The sequence below is a fragment of the Lepisma saccharinum genome, chromosome 30 (assembly GCF_977018435.1).
Source record: "Lepisma saccharinum chromosome 30, izLepSacc3.1, whole genome shotgun sequence".
Classification (NCBI taxonomy): domain Eukaryota; kingdom Metazoa; phylum Arthropoda; class Insecta; order Zygentoma; family Lepismatidae; genus Lepisma; species Lepisma saccharinum.
Window position 1 is genome coordinate 8941573 of NC_139258.1, and position 26425 is coordinate 8967997.

The following is a 26425-nucleotide window of genomic DNA, read 5'->3' on the forward strand; positions in this document are numbered from 1 at the left end:
TCGGGGAGGCTCAAATTCCATGGCAATGTTGTAAAATACGCGGAATAATTTTTGTGAAATCCTTTTTAATTATCATTTCATTTTTCTGGTGTAGGGCACCAGTCCTTTTAAAGGGGGATCGTTAGAGTTACGCCACTGCTAGTTAGTATTATCAGTAGCAAAATATAATGTGTAACAAGTAAATAAAAGATCGTGTTTCGAATGTTGAAATCCTTGTTTGGAATATATATGTTTTACGTACATACCAAGCCTGCAGAGAAAGATGATAATCTGGTGTAATAACCAAGCAGGAGAACGCCATGCACAGCTTCCTTCTGAAGCAAAAGTAATAAGAGTTCGACGATCATTTAGTTCGCTCGAAGCTTGTGTGCGGTGTGTTAGGTCCACAGTACTTGGAGGGTGTGGGCTAGTGTTGTTATGTTTGTGTCCATTTGCAATATTTTTATCAATGTATAGAACTCCTTGGTACTGAATATATAGCAAGACGCAGCTTTACGGTGTGAACCGTGAGTAAAACACGGTTTTTTGCTGTGGAGGAAAATGACGGAATACAAACTAGTGGTAGTGGGAGGTGAGTATGAACTATTGAAATGAAAACTGTTTTAACTTTTTTTGTTAATACGGAACTAGCATATTTAGTAAGCTTTGTTGTGTCATAAAGACATTGTGTATATTAGAATATCTCTTATTACGAGTACGCCAATTTTCCCTTTTCAGATACATTGCAGGTTGTTGATATTTTTTCAATTTTTTCGTACAATGGAAAGAAATTTGGAGACCGGTTGTATTCCATGCTTTCCCTCATATTATCTAATAGACTTGTGTTTTTCATAAGCACGGTGTACGATTATCCCCATGGAAAATTGAATATTGACCGGTATGCTGTGCATAAAACGTAGGTTGATGGTACTGAAAGTTGTGTGATCCTTGCCTGTTCTGAAAGTACTCTTGCATCTTGCTAGATAATACGGTGTTTGCGCAGCACATCATAATATTATTTTCTGTCTTAGAGAATACCAAGGTACCAAAAAGGTATTTATTGGTTGTGAAGTATGTAATCAAGGATAATATACCTCATAAGGAAGTGAACTACAATAAAGTGCCTCATGATGCATACCTAATACTGAATAGTTAAATGGCAGAACATGTTTTCCTTACAATTTTGATTATTATCTTACTTGCCTGATACAAGAACACTTAATGGCAGAGGATTTATTATAAATCCTGTGTTCTAGGAGACAGATAGTGCAGCTTAAGTTGTATTGCTTTCGTTCTCTTGGAATTAACATACTATGTAAGAAATATATACACAGGAGAAAAAAGATTGAATTATACACAAAGTTATAGTCTCTTATTGACTTTAATATCTGTTCAGTTTTTACTGCATCTAAATGAAACATTTCAACAAGATGAAAGTACAGGGGAGGTAAGAAGTCCCATTTCCTTGTGTAAAGAAACAAATTTCTCTATCAAATCTAACAACAGCCATTCATATGCCCACAATAGGTACAAGATGCACGAAAAGTGGTCCCACTCCATGGGATTAACAAAATAAATAAATCTGAAAATTATTTTTGTTTTTAATTGTTTGTGAATGCATATAAAAAATGCACCATCAAAAATTACCAGCATCTGCAGCCTATTTGCTTCACATACAATGAAGTCAAACTTTGCTACATTTTTAAAGCATCACACATGCAACACATTTCAATGCTTTTCATGCATTCAGCTTATGTAATCATTCTCAAGTTGTTTTCACTTTTTACCAGACACCACAAATTACTTCATAATTTCAAATCAGTTCATTACGAATATTCTAATCCAATCTCATGTCTAGAACCATTAAAAGTTTAGTATCCCCGAAACGTCTGAAATTCCTTTTTCTTCTTCTTTTTCACATTGGTACTTACCAGCGGCGTGCATTCAGGATACGCAAGGTACTCACTGCGTACCCACAACACAGTAAGAAAAAATAAACATTTTTTCGTCTTCCCCGAACATGAAAATTCAACAATTATCGCTCCGAAAGCAGTTCCACTGCAAGAAATTCCGATTTCCGCACGAACACGCTGCTGCCTTCCTGAAGGCAGTCCCGAATGATCCCGATTGTGACCGACACCCACCCGATCCGCGTTCCTGCCGATTTCCGCAGAAAGACGCTGTTTCTTCTGCTTGGTACCCTTGAAATTCGGAAGGTAACCCCATTGGCTCATATCAGCCCGACCACGTGTTTGGGTCTGCCCGCGCTTACCCTCTCTCCCACTTCTTTCCAGGTTCTAAGCATCGAGGGTACCCAAGATTTTGACAGCTTATGCAGTGTTGACAGTAGTCAACATATTTTTTTCTGGAATGCTTAGCTTACTAGCATTTAGCAGCCATGCGTAGATAGATCACTGTTGGGTTGCAATAAAAATACATTATAAAAAGTGATACAGGAATCAGACAGGAGGGCAAGAATATGTAGTGGTGGAAGATCATATTTAATATACGCGTAAACTATCACATGTAAAATATTTATGTGAGGTAGCAAGTTTTTTTTTCGTATAGGGAGGTGAGGACCAGAATGGACTGTCACTGTGTCGAGGGGAAAATATGTGAACAATTTGCAAGTTTCGCACAATTCTCAGAGTATGAGAGTATCTGTTTATCTCCTTTCGGGATCAACATTTCCTTTGAGTTCCATAGCATGGGTGTTGATTGTTGACCCAACGATATGAATGAATGATAAAAGAAAAACATAATAAAACACAATGCTTACAATGGGATTAGAATGCCCCCCCACCCCCCTCCCGCCAGACATTGCAAAGTGATGTACGGTAGTTTAGCTTTTGAAGTGTTCTGGGATGTATGCTGACGTATTTTCTACTTGTCCTTAATTATCTCCCTTCTACAAAATACTTTGTCGACTGGCAACTCCGATTCATTCGTCCACAAGAACGCGTGGTTTTCGGGCATAGCGGACCGGACACAACGTAGTGTGGGAGGTTGACTTTTGCTTTCTTCTGTCGTGTGAAATTTGCAGCGAGTGTTTCGTTCATATTATTTACATTACGGGATCTCTATTGTTTGTCGGTGCTGTGAGGTGATAAAATAGGGGGACCGGGAGTTATTGATGACATACTGGAGAAGGGATTTTCGGAATTTACGAAAAAAGTGTAAACAATCCGAAATGGAAGGTCTGTTCCTGATTTGGAAAAATTGTTTCAGGCAGGAGTTGTGAAGGATGGTGAGCAGTATATTAGTCATTTTGATTTTTGAGAAGAAGAAAAAATATCTCTACAGAGTGATTGACTGAGTAGAAAAACAGTGAAACTTTATTGTTGGCCTTATTCGTTGGTTTCCTCTGCGAAAGATGTTGTGAAATAGTACAGGATACTGAGATTTATCAAATTTATTACATGAAATTTGAATGGACGGAAAATGATTGAGCCATTTCCTTCCCGTTCAATGTTCATCGCACTGCATGAAGGAAATAATCAAAGTTGAATTGTTGGACTCTACGTAGCTACTATCAGAATATATTTGCGAATATAAAATATCATACATATATTTTATCTCGTTACATTTGGATATTGATACAAGGATGAGAAATTTCCCATTATAAAATTGTAGAAAAAAGTTATTTTCTGAATAACATGATGGCCAGGAAGGGGGGGGGGGGGGGTTCTGGCCCCCATAATTCATTTCGGTTGGCCACTTGTTGCGTACCCTAGTTTAAATGTCATCGCCCGCCACTGGTACTTACCTATTCTGCATTCCTAAAAATTCTTAAAGGTGCCATTTCATTTTTTTCACGCAAATAATCTCAATTTTCGACATACAGAGTAATCTTGTTTGTTCGTTTTCACTTGAAATCTTGACTAGTGTTGTCCATGATCAGTGGTTAAGCAGTGTTGCACCCTGCTTCATCGAAAAATACCTACTTTCTTGTTACTGATTTTGTATTTTTTCCAGGTTCGAAAACCCCACGAACCATGCACGGCAAGGTTAGGTTCAGTTAGGTTAGGCAAACATAGTTAAAATTGTCATCTTCAAAATTGTCGTGTTCTTGGAAAACAACGGTGTTGTTGGGAACACTGACCTCGGGGTTACATCATCGAACGCGCGCAACATTTGATTCACGTAGTGGAAGGACATAGAGGCAACAGCTTTCGTGAATTGGAGAGACATTAATCTTCAAAAATACATGATTTACTGGTGAAATAAATTAAGCGATGGGGAAAAAAGACACTTCCACGACCCCCCCCCCCCCCCACTTTTAGCAACTTTTGCTCCCGCACTATGCTAAACCTTATCTGCCAAGTTTGCCTCCCCCCCCCCCTTTTTCCAGTTTTGGGACCCAATAGCGGCCATTGCTTACATCCTTACATGGCGTAGGTCGTGACCTTGAAGATTGGGAACCCCTCAGGGAACACTGTAAACAAAGGTGCTCTTCATATTACATGTTACAGCCATCTTTCGTATAAACAGGGTGTTTCAGAAGTAATGGTGTTAAATATTCCGATATGAAAACACTGCAACCATATTGACATGAAATGAAAATATAATTATCCAAGTATCTTTATCTCATCATTACAAGAGCTTGATGTGGGCACCATTGCTGACATGGCAGGCATCAAGACAGTACTCACGTTCTGCTTTAGTTCATTAAGGTTTTGTGGCGTGCAGTTTCTATGCGGTGCACACTTACTGAATTCCATTTGGAACTGTTGCCTCATGGTCATGGTAGACCCTGTACTGTACAAGCAAATTCCAGCACACAGAATGCTTTCTCAGTGTTGCCACCTTGAGATACTGCACACTGGTCACAGATGGGTTACGTCAGTTAGGATAACAGGGTAACGGATGACTGGTCACTGGTGTCGGGATTTATACTGTTTTTAAGTTAGAAATGAAAGGTTATGGAAATTTCTTCCAATAAACTCCTTTGCACAATTACAATCACTGGCAATTGTGGATCGAGTTGACTGATGCATATCTGCTAAGAAATCCATAATGGGCAACCCTTTCAAGATTAATCTCGGTTTGTTGGTATCTCAAGAACCTTGCTCGAAAGCCGTAGGTTTATGAGGAACTAGCCCAAGGCATATGTCGATTCGTCCATTCAGGGTAAGGGTAGTCCTCCCTACAGGGCTATCCTGTGATCCCAGCCTAATGGCAACCGGATGAGAAGGCTGAAAAGTACAGATCGGTTGTTGGCAAAATATCAAGGTAACTTGGTCGATATTTACACGTATCCATGGATTTGGATAATGGATTTCTGGGGTCCTAACTCCACACCCCTATTACATAACTTCTTAAAGTATTTTTCGATTATCGAAAGAGATCACAAAATAATTAATTTTGATGTCTAAAACAATTTCAAATTCATGCTAAAATGTTCGAATTCACAGATAAATGCACGTGTGTATGCTGCACTGTGGCTTTACAAATGAAAGCACGACCAGATTCGACTGGGGCGACGCGTATGCCAATCAATAAGTGTTGCCAACATCATTACAGAAACCCTGTATTTTGTTCAGCTGTGTCTGTGACCAGTCTGAAAGTGAATATTGCCTCTACTTTCAGATTAAAAATTATAGATACTAGAGTTTGAACTCCAATTTAAAATTAACCAGTAGGCGTACATGAAAACGAGTTACATCAAAATTGAGCTTATTCAATTCTGCGTTAATCTATACTAACCAAATGTTTTTTTCGAGAATGACTTATATGTTTTATCATCGTGAGAACAAAGATGATTTTTTTTGTGTGTAAATGATCAGTCTTTTTTTAAATTTTATAAATATAAAACTGGTGGTTCGATCATGATATAATTTTAGTGTCGTGCAGGCAGAAAGGTTTCAAATATAATTCTTAATTTTAAGTTTGTTTAAATTTGTCAAAAAACCATTCTTAACAATTTTGCAAAAGAACTTGTTATTAGTATTGGATAGTCCTACAAATACCAAATTCATCTTATTTTGAAGCTCTTTGCATCTGTTTTTAATATCCATTATGCAAAACCGATTTTTAAAAGATTCTTATTCAACGGAGTAAAGATGCAGATGTGAAAAATTACAACTTTTATTCATCCAAATCCTATTGAATTTGTACATATTTATAAATGCGCTGAGGCGAGTTTTTCACAGTTTAGTTTTGTCTAGGAAGGGAGAGAATGCTGTGTGAAAAATAAAACAGAATACTCTTGATCCATTTACTTTGTTAGTGACCTTTGTAGAGGAATCTGACAGATGGAAGATTATTGCAAGATAAGATATCTTGAAGATGATTAGTTAGATAAGAGTTTGAAATATTTACACAATTAACAATTTTGGCAGATTAGAATATATATGGTAAAGTTTGTGACTTGGGTTTGTAGATGCATTTCGAGTCTGAGATTCATATTTTTATTTTGTGTGAATTACTCACTTATGACAAACGCCAACGTGAGTCTCCGTCGTCAATATATGCTATGTTTTGTGGGTTCAACTGCCCCCTTCAGTAGCATATATTGACGACTTTTACTTTATATTTTTATTTATTTATATAATAAAAATATATATTTTTTAATATTCGAGTCTGAGTATGTGAAATGACAAATGTAAACTACAGACCTTAAATTAAATATTTTAAGTTTACCGTGAATTAGAATTTTTTGGACACATTGGAATCGCACAGACCTTTTGTATTCTTACTATATGTGTGTGTGTGGTGAGAGGCAGTAATATGTAAGGTTGAAATAGAGAAAACATCTGCTTGTACTCTTGAATTGTTTTGAAAATTAGCCTTAAAAACAGGGAATTATACAGTAAACCCTCATTAATACAAACTCGCTTAAGACGAACACTCGGTTAACATGCACAAAATGTTGGTCCCAGCAGGGATTGTGTTATATCTTATAGAAAGTTTTATCGGTTAACGCGAATTTTGGTTACCACGAATTACGAACTGTTTTTTAGTCCGTTGCGTCATTAGATCTCATTAAAGATGAACTTTCAAAGTTTTTCATATTTTTTTTTTTTGTTGTTCCTATGTCATTCCTCTGCTAGGTATGTAAGAAATTGCTCAACTATCTCTATCATCTTGTCAACAATCAACGTATACAGTATTGTAACCAACAGATTCATATCAACAATGTGTTTTTCTATTCTTTAAAACATAGCCAGTACGAGTAACATCAAGATTAAAACTTGGGTGCAATTGCTCGACCATCACGTAAACAATGAGCTTATACGAATTTAACCAACAAATTCATTTGTGTGTTCAGATGTGTTTCTCTATTCCGAAAAACTTAACCTGTACAGTTGGTCATGAAGGTACCAGGCATTTGCGTTCTCGTCTGCGACAGCGCAATATACAGGAATTTTTCACCAGAAAATGATCTGTGAATACTTTTCTTAAAAGTTAATTACTGTAGTACTGTATTCTATGATGACATACATAATACGTATTGTAAATGGTTAATGTGTAGAAAGAACTGTATTGCAACAATAAAATTTGAGTCCCCAGTTAGCACGAATTTTATTAACATGAACTCTTGATTTTTCGGTCCCTTGGGATTCATGTTAATGAGGGTTTACTGTACTTGAATTTTATCATGGGTCTAGAATAGCCACCCTGATTTTGCCAAAAAACATCCTCCGGATGAAAATAATTTTATCAGAGTTCAGACTGTTTTATGGTTTTCACCAGTTGTACAGGAGGACATGAGAATCAGCGGAAATGGGTGTAGAATTGAAACTAAATTTCATCGAGATATTGGATAGTCTAATATCTGGATATTCAATTTTTTGATTATCAATGTGTTCATTATCCAGACACATTTATTGTTTATCCATTTTACAGGCTATCCACATATTCTTTTATTTGTGATGTTTGTATTTCACTGTAAGGATTTTCTACAAATCCTGCATAATATTCGCCTCCCTGATGGTGTAGTGGTAGCGTCGTCGCCTTGTAATCAAGGGGTCCCGTGTTCGATTCCCGGTGTAGGCACATAGTGGTTCGGATCCCACTTTAAACTGTAGGTCCAGTCCCGATTAGCCTTACTGTGCATAAAGTGGACTTAAAACAACAAATCAATCCAATCCTTCATAAAATTGGTGTACTATCCAAATATCTGATTTATATGGATAATCCAGATTATTGTATCTGAATGGATATCCGTTATCCAGATTTTGAGGCCGTGTCTAAGCCCCGCGACAGGTTAACCTTGCAGCAACTTTTCGCATATATAGACCCAAACGTGCGCGCAGAAAATAGTTCAGCTGCAATACTGCGGATTTTCTCACTGTCTGTGATATGAACAGCTCAGCGGTTAAGGTGAGACTGGCACGGGGATGCTGAGTGCCGCTCTAGAGTGAATTGATACATAAAAGCTGCTGCAAACTTAACTTGTCGCGGGGCTTAGTTTCAAATTCTTTATTCCAAAATCATTACATGCGGGCAGTAGCTCAGTTTTTAGGGTGCCTGACTACAATGCAAGAGATCAAGGTTCGATCTCCAGCGGGGGAGAACCAGAATTTTTTCCACCTGTTCAAGCAGCTCCAGCATCCACCCAGCATTGTATAAAGTGTGTACCTGGACAGGGTGTCTACCAGTCAAGAAATTAACATGTAGGTCAAGAAAGTCAAGAATTTTTGCTATTAAAGTATATTGAATTTACATTGTTTTATACAGGGATCAGAATGCTTCATTTAAAAAGTAGCCTTGCTACAGCTACTCTTCCAGAAATGTAGCTTCGCTACAGCTACATTTATCGAAAAGTAGCTCGCTACACTACTCCTTTTCGCTACTTTTTCATTAAAAGAAATATGGGTATTCAAAAGAAGCAGTTGTACTTACCAGAAAATAGATTCCGTTATTTATTATTATGACACACATCATTCTATCATTTTGATAGCATAATTGCCGCAGTAACCTATTTTTACTACAGTGTTTGAGAGTGATGTGTGCTGGTATATAAGTGGCAAATTAATTCAATTTGATATCCAAGTATTAGTTACCGTTAGGGTGTTAATCAAATCTGACATACACTATGTTGCCATTCGTCATCAGACACCCCTCAAAAAGTGCTTGGGATCATCTGTACACGTCATACAACCTATAAAAGGCGTTGCCGGTTGAGAATACACTCATACCAGCTACATTAGTTAATATGGACAGACGACGCAAACTGAGTGAGGCAGAAAGAGGGATGATCATTGGAGCATTCACAGGTTTGGGCATTCGACCTGTGAGATTTCCAACAAATTTCAGATACCCCGGTCGACAGTGAGTGATGTTATCGTGAAGTGGAAGCAAGAGGGGGGTCATGACATGCTGACCCAGACCCAGTAAACCGAAAATATTAACAGATTGTAACCGTCGATGCTTGAAACGTGTGGTGAAGTCAAACCGGAAGGCATCGTTACAGATAGTGACACAGGAGTTTCGATTTGCTTCCAGTAGTGCTGCAAGTGATCGTACTGTCCGCTGGGAGATCGTCGCACTTGGTTTTTATGGTCGCGCAGCAGTTGACAAGCTGCATATCACAGCCTGCAAAGCGACCCGTCGGTTACAGTGGTGCAAGGAACGCTGCCATTGGACTCTCCAACAATGGAAATCCGTCGTATGGAGTGATGAATCGCGCTACCAGATGCGGCGGTCCGATGGACGTGTGTGGGTGTGACGTAATATTAATCAGTATTTTGAACAATTTTTAATTGTTAAAACTTTGAAGCATTGGTATCGGTTGGAACACGACTTAACAACAGTACACTAAATATCGCAACTCTAACAATAGACAATTAGTCCCAGCGCTCATGCTACAAGAACAGGGAAGATAACTAGCACTCCACTTGTATACTGTAAGTTATATTTTAAAGTGAATTTGGATTTGGTAATTGGTGGTAAGGTTAGTAAATTAGGTTAAAATTCTTCCCAAAAGAAAATAAATATTTATCTTTGCCTAACGTGGACATTTTGTCTGTTGCTCTACGACACCTTGCCTACTGCCCGCATGCTGTTGCTCTCTAACGTTGTAAAAAATTACCATGATCCCAGCGTTTCCTGCCGGTTCGTCGTGAAATCTTCTTCCCTGTCTACGCCTGGTGGGTGACCTTGGTTTGTTGCACAGTCTCTGCAATGAGAAGTCGGCTTGGTGCGAGTATAGGAACAACGGCGTTGAACCTCGTTTCCAATACTCCTTGCTGTAGAGATCAAGCCGTGAGGACGTTGCTTCGGCGCTGCAACGTCGACCTGTGCGTCTACTCTTATACTTTGAAATCTTGCAGGTTGCTTCCTTCTTTTTAACGGATCATAATGGAATTAGCTTTTTTGAAGCAATCAAGGGTAAAATTATTTGTTTACGTTCAATATATTTAATAGGAAAGAAACGAAAAAAATACTAGCCAAAAGCATGAAATTTCATAGTAAAATATCCGGTCGTTGTGCAACACTGCAACAATATCAGTAACTGCCCCTGCTTGCAGCACAGAAGTAGTTTTCAGGGTAATACAACCTTTAAACCTAAAATCTGTACTGCCTATCATTGCCAATTCCAGCTGTTAGTGCCTGTTTCAATTGTTATTGCCTATAAGCACTGTGCACATTAAACTTCTTGCTTGGGGTGTATTTTTAATTTCATTTCGGTAGGTAGGATCTTTTTTGCACATGCAAATTTGTAAAACGTCGGTTAAAAAGTAACACACAATCCACTGTAGCTCGGGAATGGTAAGGACTGGGGAAATGAAATTTTGTAGGTAGAAGCATTGGTCCTTTGGAAATGTCACTCAATGTATGATCCATGTGTTTCACTGCACTGCAGCCATCTTTGTTTGCATGACTTGAATGCACGTTTGTAAACTCTTTAGGTTGGTCTTTACACAACTTTTTCGCAATGAGCTCGTTGTCATCTTCAAACTGTTTCCCATGCAGATGAGCCTTCAGTTGTCCAAACAAACAGATAGAAATCCGATGGTGCTAGGTGAGGACTGTATGGAGGTTGTGGCACCACTGTCCATCCCAGTTGGCCAATCTTCTGAACTGTCACGAGTGCAGCATGGGGTCGTGTGTTATTGTGATGCAACTTGATGTCCGTTGCACGTAACTCTGGCCTCTTTGTTCGTAAGCTACGCTGCAGTTTGTTGGTTAGGTGGTAAAGGACCAATGCTTCTACCTACAAAATTTCATCTCCCCAGTCCTTACCATTTCCTAGCTACAGTGGATTGTGTGTTACTTTTTGACTGACCTTTGTATATGTTACCAACCAATCAGTAAAGTATTGCCTTATGTTTCTATGTACCTTAGAAAAGTGTTTCTAACCTACCTAGGTCATTAAAGCTTATGATAACATTTACACATAATGTAGAAACACTTGTAGAAAACCCAAGCTCCTATACGAAAAGAGGTATTGAACTAGTAACACCGAAAACTTTGATCAAATTTCTATTGCGAACTTCAAACCACAATCCTGCCCAGAGCTCCAAAATATCTAGCTATGTGTCAGTACCTTTTTCACATGGACTTCACCATTCAGTATACAATGCTTGAGTGCATTCATTTCATCTAAAGAATCTGAAACAGGGCAGCTGGTGTTTGCAGCCGAGCTGCCGTCTTTCAACCACAGTGTACAATTTTGAATGTTGAAGTGTTGTACAGTTAGACATAGTGTATTACAAAATGACACCGCTCTTATACAGGGTGATTTTTTATACATGGAACCATTGGAATTAGCCATAATTTACGAACCACGTGTCATACACCTTTCAAACTTCAGTGGAATGTTCTAGAGACTTGGGAGTTTAAACCACAATATGTTCAATGTGTGCCCCTTGCCTATCACGGACATGGCAACTGGACAACGAAATTGCGCACCACTGCTGCTAATGTGTCCTCAGAAATATTAAATATTTCAGCTTCTACAGCATTTTTCAGTTCTTGATTTGTTGTAGGGTTAGTCTGAAATACTCTGTTTTCAAGGTAACCCCAAAGAAAATAGTAATGGGGTCATATCCGGTGACATTGGTGGCCATTCAAACCCCTTCCCGTGCACTTGGGGATAACAATTAGACAACACACGGTGATCAAGCATCTCCTCAAGATAATCAAGAACTGCCTTGTAAGCAAGGGTTCACGGTGGAGGCACATAGTGGTTCGGATCCCACTTTAACCTGCAGGTCCAGTCCCGATTAGCCTTACTGTGCATAAAGTGGACTTAAAACAACAAATCAATCAAATCCAATAATCAAGAACTATTGTTGCCATGTGAGGTCTCATGCCATCTTGTTGAAACCAGCAGGTGGAAGGATCAACAACCATGCCAAACAAGAAGGGAACAAAAATATGTCTGAGCACACGGAGGTACACTTCACGGGTCATTGTGTGTGTGTGTTCAGAGGTGTTGTTTCCCCGTGTTTCTTCGAGCAATGATAACTCCGGCTGTAGGCGACTGTATGGGACTTGGACAGTCAGGTTCAAAATGTCTTGCCGCATGAAACTTAAAGTGGCGAGTTTTATGAAAACTTCTTGCGTGCATTATATATCATTATTATAAAAATAAATTTATATAGGCCTATGATCATAATAATTAAGAAAATATGTACACAATGAAGTAACAAACTATGTGAAACATTTTCTATACGATTTCCTGCTGTATTGCTTTTTAGACTCGTGACGTTTTCGTCAAGGAACACTGGACCGAAAATGTCAACAGCAGATAATGCACACCACATGGTAATCCGTTCCCCATGTAAAGGATTATCACCACTTTCCCCAACACTCTTTTTCCTGAAAACACCCATATCAAACCTGCATACTGCATTTTCTACTTTCTGTACAGAAAACAAATGGTGCATTGTACTAGGGACGTTCAATATATGTTTCCATGTGCTATAAAATATTGTATAAAGCAATGCCATTAAAAAGAAGCACATGGTTTACAAGCGCCATCCTTCGTCTACAAGGAACAACAATCGATTCGTTATCAGACGTGAAGGCGCATGCGCTCAAGGGAGAAAAGTAAATGCTTGTTCGGAAAACGGGGGCTCTCGTCACAAGGATTTCAGAGGCATGGATGGTAAGGGCGTTCTGCTTATGGACCTTTTGGAACGAGGAAGAACAATTAATGCTGACCGTTATTGTCATACATTGGATAAACTGAAAAACGCAATTCGACATAAGCGACCAGGTCTCCTGTCAGCTGGTGTCATTCTTCTTGACGATAACGTTCGCCACCACTCAGCAGTGCAAACACAACACAAACTTGAAGAATTGGGGTGGGAACGGCTGCCCCACCCTCCATACAGCCCCGATTTAGCGCCGAGTGATTTCCATCTTTTTCGGGTGTTAAAGTCTGAATTGCAAGGTTACCCTTTCGAAACAGATGAAGAAGTGAAGCGGAATGTGAGAATAGTGCTCAATAGCCAGAGCCCTGATTTTCTTGCAAAGGGTATGGACAAATTGGTGCAACGGTGGGACAAATGCCTGAATCTCTATGGGGATTATGTGGAGAAGTGAGGAAGGATCCTCCTACACATGTATGTATAGTTAATGTATGTTAAAAATAAAAATTTTTACAGCATACGGAAACATATATTGAACGACCCACGTATAAAACATCACCCTGTAGATTGCTATCAAAGTTCTGATGTTGAAAACCCGGCGTGGATGCTGTGAGTGTCTCATCACTGTTCCTGATCATCGCGATTAGCCAAAAGTGGTAGAAAAGCGACCCTAAATAAAGATACAAATGTAGATTCCTGTGGGAATGCATGGGAACCCCACTGCAGCCCAAGAACTGTTTCATATCCTGTTATTCCATCTAAAACTGAGACCAAATACTGATTAGTCATTGTGTACTACTTACCAAGTAAAGAAAACACACACACACATATTATGTTCTATGTTTAGCAAGGAAACTATAACGCCAGGGATCCCAGCCTGGGCATGAGTGTTCTTTGTGCGGTCCATTCATCAGAAAATGGATGCTAAATAACAGTGGCGGCGATTGGGTTCCAAAACTGGGGGGGCAAAGACAGTATTCCCCTTCGTAGTTAAGATTTAGCATAGTGCGGGGACAAAAGTGGCGAAAAGTGGGGGCAACTGCCCCCCCCCCCCAATCAGACTCCCTTTTAGGCTACTGTGAATATAGGTTGCATCATTTTACGAGGGCGTGCTGTAAAGTAATGCCTCCTATTTTTTTGTGATGTTGTAAAGACATTAGGATTTTGAGCAACCATGCATTGTACTCTTCAGGTAAACTTCATTCCAAGTTTCAAACTTCTATCACCAGGGGTTGCTGAACTAGAGCGAGGAAAATGTCAGCATGTAACCATACTATGTTGGTGCACCTGAAACTGCGTGTGGTGACTGAGTTTCTAACTGCAGAAAATGTGTCCCCCAATTGACATTCATCAGAGAATGAAGGCTTTCTATGGCAATGAATGTGTAACGTCAGTACTGTATGATGTTGGGCTGTTCCTGCTCACAATGAAAACCCCTGCCGAGGAACTCTCAACGTGTGCGACAAAGAACTTCTTGAGAGTTGCATGTGCCTGGCAGGTTCTACGTAGCACTGCCTGAACTTCATTTTGCAGACTAGCGAGGCTCTGGCGCCTGGCCCGGCAGCCACGATAATCCTCTGTTGAGTTGCCCTTATAAGTTTGTGATTGTCCCTTCATCTATCTCACCTTATCACTATTCGCGATTAAAATTACCACCTGAGCGCTAGTGTCGCTTCCAATATGGCCGCTCTAAGTAGGATAAATCTTTGTTTACATTCAGCAGCAGTACAAAATAGCAGCGTGTTGTCTTGACTGGTATGGTAGAAAACGTTTAAATTACGCATTGTTTTTTAAATATTGCGAATGCGATGTGAATTCCAAGTACTCTAACAAACGTGAAGCTGTACTGAGAACGAAATATTTAATTATGATAGGCAAAAATAACACGGTAAATGCAGACGAAACCTATGTATACACACTGGTTGTCCAAAGCAGTGCTGTATCATCTGCACGTCATGTTGTAACTGGGGTTCTCGGAAATTCTTTGAAATAAAGGAATTGAAATTGACTTGTACTTGAAAAGCTGGGACAGGAGAAAATTGCGAACATATCGTTGCAGTTAATAATAATATTCACGATTTCATGACCAGGCTATACTCACTGAAAAAGGACATCGTACTGAATGAAACAGTAACATTAGCATGTCCACTTTTTTTCTGGTTACATTTGACATTAATTCATTCTCAAACTATTTTCATCTTCTCTCTTAATCGACTTGCACCTGTTCACACGTAATACCAGTAACACATGCAGGCATTGGGTAAGACGCTTTATGATTTTTCGAAAAAAAAAAAGAAAAAAAACTTTATTTATAAAGTACAATTTAAAACTTTACTTTCATGGCAATATATATTTATCTCTCGAAAAATAAAGTAAGCAGACTCGTGCATTCTTCGTAATTTCCTTGCCGAATTACAGTTTTATATCCCCCATACCAATCTTCTGTCAATTACGTTTTCCCTGATTTATTAACAAATTTCATTTTATTGATTCCACGGGGTGGAAACACATGAAAACTTTTTTAATTTGTTCTTACCCATAAAACGATTTAGAGAAAAAAACCTGAACAGTAGACCTTACTCTCTCGCATATTCCCCATGCTTTAAACGACTTCAACACAACGTATCCTACTTACAGTACTTCCTGAAAACCCCACCAGATGGCATATCGGTTAATTTTAATCGCGAATTCATTCTCATCTTAATGATTAGCCACAAAAGTGGCAGAGAAGCAAAGTAAACTAAATCAGTAAATCAAATGTGTCAGGTCCTGTTTTAGAAACATGTTGCATTTCCAACGTATTTAATTGTATGATGCTCCTTTTGTAACCCTTGGCGTGAGAGATCTTTCAACCCAGGTCCGTAGCCAGAAATTTATTTCGGAGGGGCCCATCTCTTATCGGCAGCCGCCCTAAAAAAGTCGAAATTGGGAAGGGGACACTTTAAAATCGGATATTTTGTGTTTCGTGTGGTTCGTACTTACCAATTGCGGAACATATTTGAAGGTGCCATTAAGGTTTTCACACGATTAGAAACATTTTGTACACTAAAATAAGCCATTTCTCGAAGTGTTACGGAACGCACGTCATTATGCGAGCCCCACAAACCAAAAAACAATCACGCATAGCCCCAAAAACCATTTGGGATCGTATAACCATCCACGAATAGCCCCACTGACCATTCACAGAAGGTTAGGTTAGGCAAACATAGTTTTAAAAAACGGCGTGGTTACGTTTTCGCTTAAATTGAAGCAACGGGAATTGATTTCCCGCTGAAATAGATTGAAACATGAAAGAAAATACACTGCTCTACATAAATTAAGCAACAAATGGTGATCATCCAATAGAATCAAACACAATCCAATACCTGGTACGCCAGAAATCCTTGCGAGGGCACGATGATCGCACTTTATGACTCACCTGTTTTCCCTAACGCATTCGTTGCTTTCTTTCAGCGTGCCCACCACTCTTCTTCTCTTTTCTCCAACTGTTTTCTCTTTTACCTCACATTTTCTTGTTGTTGCTTAATTTCTGGAGGGCAGTGTACCTCTTAAGAACTTCGACAATGCTACAGAAACTGATTTCCGTAAGTAGTTTCTTCTGTAAATTTGAATAAAAGTGTCTCCGATATAACGAACTGTTACCAAATTAATTACCAGTGTATACTATTTAAATTACATATTTAAAGGATTTCGGCGGGTCTTCAGCCCCTTGAGCCCCCCACCTGGCTACGTGCCTGCCGACCAGTTATGGGGTGATGTGTGAAATGTGTCCCATACATAGACCGAAATCTTAGGAGAAAAGTTGTTACGTTTCCACCAGGAGACTTGATCCTGCAGTCGTCTCATAGCTGGAGCCCAAAGCCTGACGCCTTACACCGCACAGCCAGGGCGCGGGACTGCTACACTTTTTCCCGCTATATTACCATGACTGTTCATTCTCTCTTGAGAGAGAAAGAAGACGTCTTCTCCCGCCGTCCTCTTCTCTCTCGACAGAGTTATTTCTCCCTTCTCTCGCTTTCTGTCTTCTTCTTCTTCTTCTTCTTCTTCTTCGAGAGAGAGAGAGAGAGAGAGACACACACAGTCCTCTAACCCTTTGCTTCCTACTTCTCTTTCTTCCTCTTCTTCGAGAGAAGAGGAAGAGAGTTTTCTCGTTTTCCCTTCCTATCCCTCCCTCTCTTTCTCACTTTATTAATACAACTTACCAGCCAAAAGGAGTTTCGCGTGTGTGTGGTGTGTGTAATTGTTAACTAAACGCGTGGAATAAAACATAATTTCAAACTCTTCAACGAAGACAACCTGTTAGTTTCACTTGACTGTGAGAAATCTCATGAAGAATTCCTGTGTGAAATTCCATATTGGGACTGCGACCTACATACATGTAATGCAGTTTTCAAATGGGAATGAACGCTGTGTGTGTCTTTTACAGACGTAGGTAGTTTGCGGACGCAGTTGTTTTTGTATTTAAATTCGAGAAAAGAACCCATCGGTCCCTTTCGTTTTCTTTGTTAAGCCCGCATCACACGGAACTGGATTTCCAGTAGGTATGCCCTAGCTGTCGCTGGACTGGCTACCAATTTGCTAGTTTTCGCCTCTCACGATACTTACCAGCGTACTTGTCGATAGACTTTTGTTCCCATACGATGGAAGTTGTAATGGCGGCCGCGTGAGATGTAAACAATGTATCACTTCACATTTTTAAAAGCCGATAACTATTCAATCGAGAGGAATAACGTTTCGTATAAAACGTTTGTAGGTACAAAACAATGGCGCTGCTTAAATGCATACTTACCACGTTTACTGTACATGCATGGAAGAATATTTTAGTTGTTTCAAATGTAAAAACCGTGCACTCAGCATAGATGGTGTAACTCAACGCCTTTCATGCTGTATACGTTATACATTGCTGGAGTAACAGTCGGAAACCACAGACAAAAGGGCTCCTTTGCACACTCACAGATTATTTTCACATGGCGAAACTTTGCTCTGATTGGCTGTTCCACAGAATCCAGTCGAGGAAAGCAAGTAGCAATTAGAACATGTCGTATTCCTCCAAACCAGTCAAGCAGTCAGCCAGGCGGCCATGATTGCTACCTAGAAAGTTAGTTCAGCGCCAACTAGGGCATTCCAATTAGAAATCCAGTTCCGTGTGATAGGGGCTTTAGTAACCACAATTCTTCATGCTGAAAAATTATTTGAACTTAATCTCGCATAACCAGAGACGTAACCAAAAGTTGTCCAATGAGGACGTCCTAGAGAGATAGAATGGCTAACTTAGGTAGGGTCTGTCCCACGATCCCCGCCCTTTAGTTACACCGAATGGAGTCCAATACTGTGACGTTACAGCAGACGACGCGCTGGGACTGAGTCTAAACAAAAAAGCACGTGCGTTTCTTCCTATCCATTTCAATGCTATTTTCCATCGGAAGGGGTAGCTTTAATTATTGTGACAGCAGTTACGAAACGAAATTGTGATGTGCATCGTACATCAATGTAAAGATGAGATTTCGGAGGATACGTCTATATAACCTTACAGATGAGAATGTAAAGAATAAATGTAGTATGAAATCGAGTAAAGCGAATGCTCCAAAAGAAATCTCAGCCAATGGGCGCCGTCGGTTCAATCGCCTGAGGCTGCTGGTTTCCCATCATCCATAGCGGCGGCGCGGCAACTTGAGATCGGGTGAGCTTCGGGTCGACTTCGGCTGTGTTCGGAACTGGAATGTTATGAAAATGCATGATTTTCTTACTCCGTTTATTCTTTACCTTATTCTCTGTAAGGTATGTGTGATATATAGTGGTTTTCTCCGAAATCTCATCTTTACATTGATGTACTGCTAATTAAGTACTGTAAACTAATTTTGTTTCATAACTGCTGTCGCAATAATTAAAGCTAATCCTTCCGAAAGAAAATAGCATTAAGTTGGATACGAAGAAAACACGTTCGCTCGTTGTGTAGACTCAGTTCCAGCTCGTCGTCTGCTTATGACGTCACCACTAATGGACTCCATTAAAACTCGTGTCCAACAGAGATAAAATTCTCACTAGAGAGCACTTGGTAGCAGTGTCGCCGAACCCAATCCACATAAAAGAGCTAGGTGCTCGATCAACTGCTTCCTAGGGTAATTTTAGTTATCAAGGGTACCGTTAACAACTAGCGGCGACTGAATGCCAAAACATGGACAGTTTACTTTTTCTTGGTAGACAACGCGTAGCATTAAGTTGCTGTAGTGCAGGGGCAAAAGTGACAAAAAGTGCCACTAACAAGACCTCTTTGTAGAACTCCTCCGCTTTGCTCGAAAACCACTGTTCCACTTCGAAAATGACATCCTCTCTGTCGTCAAATCGCCGACCACGAAGTGGTTTCTTCATCTCGGGAAAGAGGAAGAAGTCGCTTGGCGCAAGATCAAGCGAATACGGTGGATGCTGCAAAAGTTCATAGCCTAAACGGTGAGCGGCTACAACGGATGCTTGTTTCAATGCATCACGCAGTTTCTCCAGAAGGTTGCGGTAGTAATCGCTGTTGAGGGTCTCGCCCTTCGGAAGGTAATCGGTTAAGATTACCCCGCGGCTATCCCAAAAAACGGACAGCATCACCTTCCCGGCAGATTTCTGGACCTTCGCCTTCTTGGGAGGGGAGGAGGATGGATGTTTCCACTCCTTGCTCATTTCTTTGGTCTCCGGATCGTAGAGGTATACCCAGCTCTCGTCTATAGTGACGAGACGAGCAAAAAAATCGTCTCCAACAGAGTCAAATTCTGCTGGGAAAAGTCGTGGCGACGAACTAGGTGTTAACTTAAGCCCTATCACACGGAACTGGATTTCTAGTAGCAATCATGGCCGCCTGGCTGACTGCTTGACTGGTTTGAAGGAATAGGACATGTTCTAATTGCTACTTGCTTTCCTCGACTGGATTCTGTGGAACAGCCAATCAGAGCAAAGTTTCGCCATGTGAAGATAATCTGTGAGTGTGCAAAGGAGCGCTTTTGTCTGTGGTTTCTGAGTTTTACTCCAGCAATGTATAACGTATACAGCATGAAAGGTGCGTTCAGTTACACCATCTTTGCTGAGTCCACGGTATTCACAATTGAAACAACTAAAATATTCTTCCATACGTGTACAGTCATGGAAAAAAGTTCTTCCCCATAAGGCTTTAATAGGAGCAAGTAATGCAGGAGGGTAGGCAACACATATTGCACCCTTCGATGATCGGGTGATTTTGCCTGTCTTAACACCGAGAAATGTGTTCCACGCGAAGGTCAACATGACAGGAAAGCAAAGAGGGTCACGTGACTATTGGTTACGTGGAGTGTTGTGCTTCTCCACGTCCCCAGTTCTTGATCCACATTGCAGAAAAAGTAGAGCTGCATGCAATATATGAAAATAGGTTGTTTTCAACTACACGCTTAATTATGATTTTCCCAATTGTAAATCTATCAGACGTGTCTCTCGGGACAGTCTTTTACTTTGAATTCCTGTTTGTCATAGGCGTAACTTGACGGGAGCAGAAAGGGCATTTGTAACCCCCCCAAAAATCAGGTTTCTTAAAGCTGCTAAAACATGCATTAAATACTATGATTTGACGCGTCCAAAAAAAGTATTATATTGAAAGATTGTTCCCAAATACGTAGATAGCAATTTAATACTTTGAAAGTGTCTCAGATTTGTTTATTATGTCACATCTTAGTGTGGCACAGGTCTACTACAAAAGTGGAATTTCGTAACAGAAATATGAACCCACTCCTTTTATTTCGTAGCCGATTTCATCTTGAAACTGAAATTAAGAATATTAGTTAACAAAGTCATTGGTAAACAATAAAAAAATGTGTTAGACCCAATTCTTTAATACCTCATCATAATCTTTATCGCAATTTTAAATTTTGTTGTAAGTCCACTTTATGCAAAAAAAAAGAAGGTAAAGTTCTCACCTGTGCTTGGCGCTACGCCATGAAGGCGTATAGGGGGTGTGGGGGTAACGCCCCACACTTTCTTGATTCGTTCGTGAGTGGGGGTGATGTGATCAGCATCACGCCCCTGACCGCCTTTACCCCCAGGGTTTCCCCCAGGTACCCATGTCATTCGACGCTGGGTGGGCGCTGGGGCCGCTTCCAACGTTAGAAAAGTTCCCGGGCTTGAACCGGCCGGGAATCGAACCCGGGGCCTATAGCATGGTAGTCAGATGCGTTACCGACTGAGTCACCGGCACAGATAGACTAATCTGAAGTGCATACAGTTTAAAGTGGGATCCGAACCACTATGTGCGATCACCTGGTATCGTACCCCAGACCCCTTGATTACAAGGCCTTCCACTACGCCATCAGTGAGGCGCACACAATCTTTGTATTTCGACCTTTTTAAACCTATATGTATCATATAAGAAGTTGTTTAACGTTGCTATGCCTCTATGGATTATATTTAGCCAGTATTCGAGCACATAGCGTCAGATTTCATAGACTATAAGCTTCTCTTCCATGTTTATGGTTTCCTGTCTGCAGTAGAAAAACTGGCAGGTTCCCATAGCTTTTCTTTCAATAGTCTTCCAATGGTTGCATATCATATCACTCAAATTTGATTCATTCGTTTCGAACACAATCCCCGATGGCGCAGTGGGATCGTGGGCGCCTTGTAATTAAGGGATCCCGGGTTCGATACTCGGTGGAGGAACATAGTGGTTCGGATCCCCCTTTAAACTGTAGGTCCATTCACGATTAGCCTAACAGGACATAAAGTGGACTTAAGACACCAAATCAAGCAACCAACACAATCCCGTTATTGTCCAGTTTATCCAATCCAGAACCTTCGTCGCGAATAACATAAGCAGGAAGACAACGTGAAATAACCGAACAGAAACAGAACCTAAAACCTACATCGGATAGATTGGATTAAGTCGACGATATAGCACGGGTTCTGAAATGAAAAAGAATACGAAAGTTGAATGACCTCTATACGCACCCACTTTTCCTCCACTCAATGGGGAAGATATCCTTCTAGCTGAGAAGCCTTTACGTAGGAGTGCCCTGAGGGAACTTCAAGGCCACGAAGATAAAGTATTCTCCGTGCAATGACGGGACCAAAACAAACGTCAGATAGCTGTGTTCCTCCTTATTTCGTACGCCATTGATAACTGGAACACGTGACCTCGTCTTTGGTGGAGCAGAAGCCTGCTTGCTTGCCACCACCCTTTAGTTCAGTGACCTTCGCCCGTAGTCAGCAAGAGTGAATGACTCACCAGATACTTGTTGTCTGTGAGTCTACACAAGAATAGATATTTCGTCAGTGGCTGTAAGTATTGTTTCATCTGCAGTTATATCAGTTAACATTTCAATAGTTTCCTTCCTAATGGTTACGTTAGTGATAAACATGTAAATTAGTTCTCGAGAGTGAACGTTTTATCTATTTGAACGGGGAATTTTTATACAGCCTGCATGTATTATTTTTTCCTGAAACAAGAAGAAATTCGAAGACGCAAAAAGAATCGTATAAGAGTAGTTAACAAAAGGAAAATAGAAGAAGAAAATGTAAATGCTGAAATAAATTATGGTAGAGATCGAGTGAATAACATTTTGCCATGGGGCCTCCTCGATGGCGTAGTGATAACGTCGTCGCCTTGTAATCAGTGGATCCCGGGTTTGATACACGGTGGATGCACATAGTGGTTAGTATCCCACTTTAAACTGAAGGTCGAGTCCAGATTAGCATATCTGTGCACCAAACCAAAACTAAGAAAGAAATTGTCACAGTGTAAGAAAATTTCATGTTCAACCAGATACGAAACAAAAGGGAATAATATATTGCAGGTTGGAGTTCACATCTGTAGCATCTAACCAGCACAATTATGAATCGCAACATATCGTATCAGATCCATTTTTATTATACATGTATGATAATATAAGAGAAGTAGAGGAAAGAGAAAACCAAGCGAAACACGGACGCCTTCTCCAGAATTTCAAATCTCGTTACGTAAGGTTCTGGGTTGGAGTCCCGAACAGGCATGACTTTCTTGTTCTTGCCCTTTTATCTGCTTCATTTCATCATAATTCATCGTTATGGTTTACCTGCAGGGGAAGAATAATGACAATAATTGCCAATACAAAGCCAATGACAAACAGAACAACTCGATTACGGAGGTGCCAAGAAGAAACGAGACTTGACAGTGTCTCCGTCTCTCGGTTTGTCGAATTGAAAATTGCTCTTCCGTTCTCGGTCTCGATTAGTTAAATATAGAAATCGAAAATGTATGTGAATGAATATACATGTATTTTATATATTCCGGTTTTGTAGGAGATTTCGTGAGAGATGAAATAAGTACTCTTCCATCGTATTTATTTTTATAATTTTTATTCCCTGTTCGATGATCGCGACGATAAGGACGAGTGACCATTACATGAAATTGATGACTAAATAGTCAAACACCCCCGACAAGGACGGTACTCAAACCCGGGAACTTTGGCGACGATATCGAATGTCAATCACTTAATGAGCTTGACCACCGAGCCTGCTTAATGTTGTTTCTGTCAGGTAATTCGTAATAATATCCCACATTCACTATCATTTGCTTCATAATTTATCTTATTGTTGTGATTAACCTGAATTCAAAGAATTAGTTGAAAGGCAAAAATGCAAGATTGAATGTCTCTGATGTTACTTCGTGCCGAATAATATGACGTGGTATTATGATATGAATTTTTTAATCATATAATATGCCTATTCATTCCATTGATTGATCCCAATTGAGCACACAAAATATGGTATAATGTCCACTCCATGGAGGAGAGGTTAGCACAGCGCGCTACGATGCCATGGGTCCCTGGTTAGAATCTCGACTTGGGCGTGGGTGTCCTTGGTAAGTGTCCCTTCATCAATTTCATCATAGCATCACTCATCTTCATCGTCGCTATTTGCCAAAAGTGAAAGAATAGCAAATCTAAATAAACATCCAATCAAATCGAACATCTCTACCGATTTAATTCTATACGGTACCGAATTCCCACTTTATTACTACATCTTAAGTCATTTTACAGCATCTCAATTGTTTTCCGATTCGAAAACATTTGGAATGTTGTTTTGTGTGCAGTTGATTGTGCATTGTTTCGTTGTTTGGATTGTTTAATTAACGTCGCATTAATTAGTTTTAGACCAATCGTGACAGGGGGAAGCAAGAGCACAAAGGAAGCGAAAAAGACAAGGAAGAGACCACGGCTTTCTTTAAAGATAGCATCCCGTGAATACAACTCAAGTGACTGCAGAATATTATGAATAAAATTTATTTCGCTTTTTCCTTTTATTTCTGTTTCAGTTATTTTACTTCGCTTTTCTTCTACCACTCGCGTCACTCGAGTCGGTGAGGAAGAATTATAAACTCGTGAAATGGACGATGGTACAAAAAAATATATGCCCACGGTTCGATTTGGTTTGGTTTGATTTGGTGTTTTAAGTCCACTTTATGCGCAGTAAGGCTAATCGGGACTGGACCTACAGTTTAAAGTGGGATCCGAACCACTTGTGCCTCCACCGGGTATCGAACCCGGGACTCCCACGGTTCGAAACTGTCAGTAAAAATATTGTCTTATTTTTAAAATATGCGGGCAAATATGGTTTGTCACGTAGCAATTTTCGCTTATCTCTTTCTCAAGGGGTTCCATTGCCTCTCTGATGTCGTAGTGGTAACGTCTTCGCCATGTAGTGAAAGGCTTCCGAATTCAATACCAAATAGAGACGCATTTGGTTCGGATCCCATTTTAAATTGTAGGTCCAGTGCATGAACTGGACTTAAACAATTAACGTGTGGCATGTGGTCTGTGATGAGAACCATCATTTAAGCGAACCTTCTTGACAATGACTCTAATATCACTTGAAAGAATAGTATTTCCTTACGAGTAGCTCTTGTCAAGAAACCAGTTCCTGAAATTTTCTTCTGGAGGCATCGTAGCACCCAGCTGTTTGTTGTGGCTGGGGCACGAGTCATGTGACTCATGCTATCAAAGCTCAATCCTTCCCGAGAACTCGGAATCACCAGGCAAACTTAAGGGAATATTTTGTTATTTGGGTTGCATAAACAACAGGCTTTAAGACGTTACGAAATTCTACGTCCCGTGGCCCAGGTATTTTTTTCTAAGACTGTACACTAAACGTTGTAAAGTATGTATTTAAGCAGCGCCATTGTTTTGTACCTGATAACATTGTATACGAAACGTTATTCAACTCGGTTTAATAGTTATCGGCTTTTAAAAATGTGAAGTGATGCATTGTTTACATCTCACGCGTCCGCCATTACACCTGCACTCGTGACCTAGAGGTCGCTTCTGATTGGTTACGCTAGGAAAATAGGACGGGTTCTATCCTTGAGAAATGCCATGAAATATGCCATGACATCTGAATGCCATAAAATTTCTCACTTTACACGGTAGCATGTTGGTCATGGCGTAAATGTTAAGGTAAATGCTTTCGTCTAAACCGGGCCTTAGATTTCAACCTTTAGATCTGGCCGTCCACCGATGGGTGTATGAAATCGAAAATAAAGGATTGTAGGAGATCAATATTATGTTGTCTTCACATTAGCCATAGCGCTAGAAAAATGTGGCCGGGGGGGGGGGGGGGGGCGGAGACACTCTAGGTCTTTAATATCATGTGTAAGCTACATATTCGGAGCAAGTACCAGTTCACAGCTTAAATTTCAGCGCTTGCATTTATAAGAGCTTACCTCCCTACATCAAAGAGCTATGTAAGCCACTGTGACGCATATGAATCGGAACCTTGAACCAACAGTGTTAGATATCATGAATCACATACTGTGGATATAGACAGTTTAATGCTAACTGAAAGGGCTAGATCTAGAGTTAAATTTACCCTTGTGGAGTTAAAAATCTCCTCGGACCATTTCGAAATTTTAGGAGCCAAATGAATGGGTAAAAGAGCCAGATCTGGCTCCAAAATAGCTAAATTGGCAACAGTGCTTGTTAGCTGGACTAAGCCCCAAACTATTACCCTACTAGTAGTTTTGTTTTCACACTGTATTTGTCACAGTACGGGGGGGTTTAAGGGGTAACCCTTTCTTTAAGAAAAAAGTCAAAATATCAGCCTCACAGTCAGTACACTCTTCTCTGGGACTTGTGTCGTCCATATATGTTTGTGATTGTCTATCATCACATCTCGTCACCATTCATCCTCATCTTCGCGATTAGCCAAAAGTGGCAGAAAAAGCGAAGTAAAATAATCAATTGTTACACAATGGTAATTAGTTTCTTTGTGCACCATATTTGCTAGAGATTCAATTGAAATTAGAGATTATGATTTGTATGTCGGTTCTCTTTTATATTACGTACTAGCTGAATACCCGGTTGCCCGTGTATTTATTTATCCCAATCTTGTATTACACAGGAAAATAACTCATTCTAACTATAGTG

General features: G+C 40.1%; 1 protein-coding gene across 1 annotated transcript in view; it reads left to right on the plus strand.

Annotated features, from left to right (window-relative positions):
- Window positions 1-346: 346 nt before the first annotated feature.
- Window positions 347-26425, plus strand: part of Ras85D (GTPase ras-like protein 1) — a 75162-nt gene continuing 49083 nt past the window's right edge. Inside the window, exon 1 of the mRNA XM_083115383.1 lies at window positions 347-571. Within this exon, the coding sequence (XP_082971509.1) occupies window positions 541-571 (31 nt within the window). The 5' untranslated portion in view covers window positions 347-540. The remainder of the gene's footprint in view (window positions 572-26425) is intronic.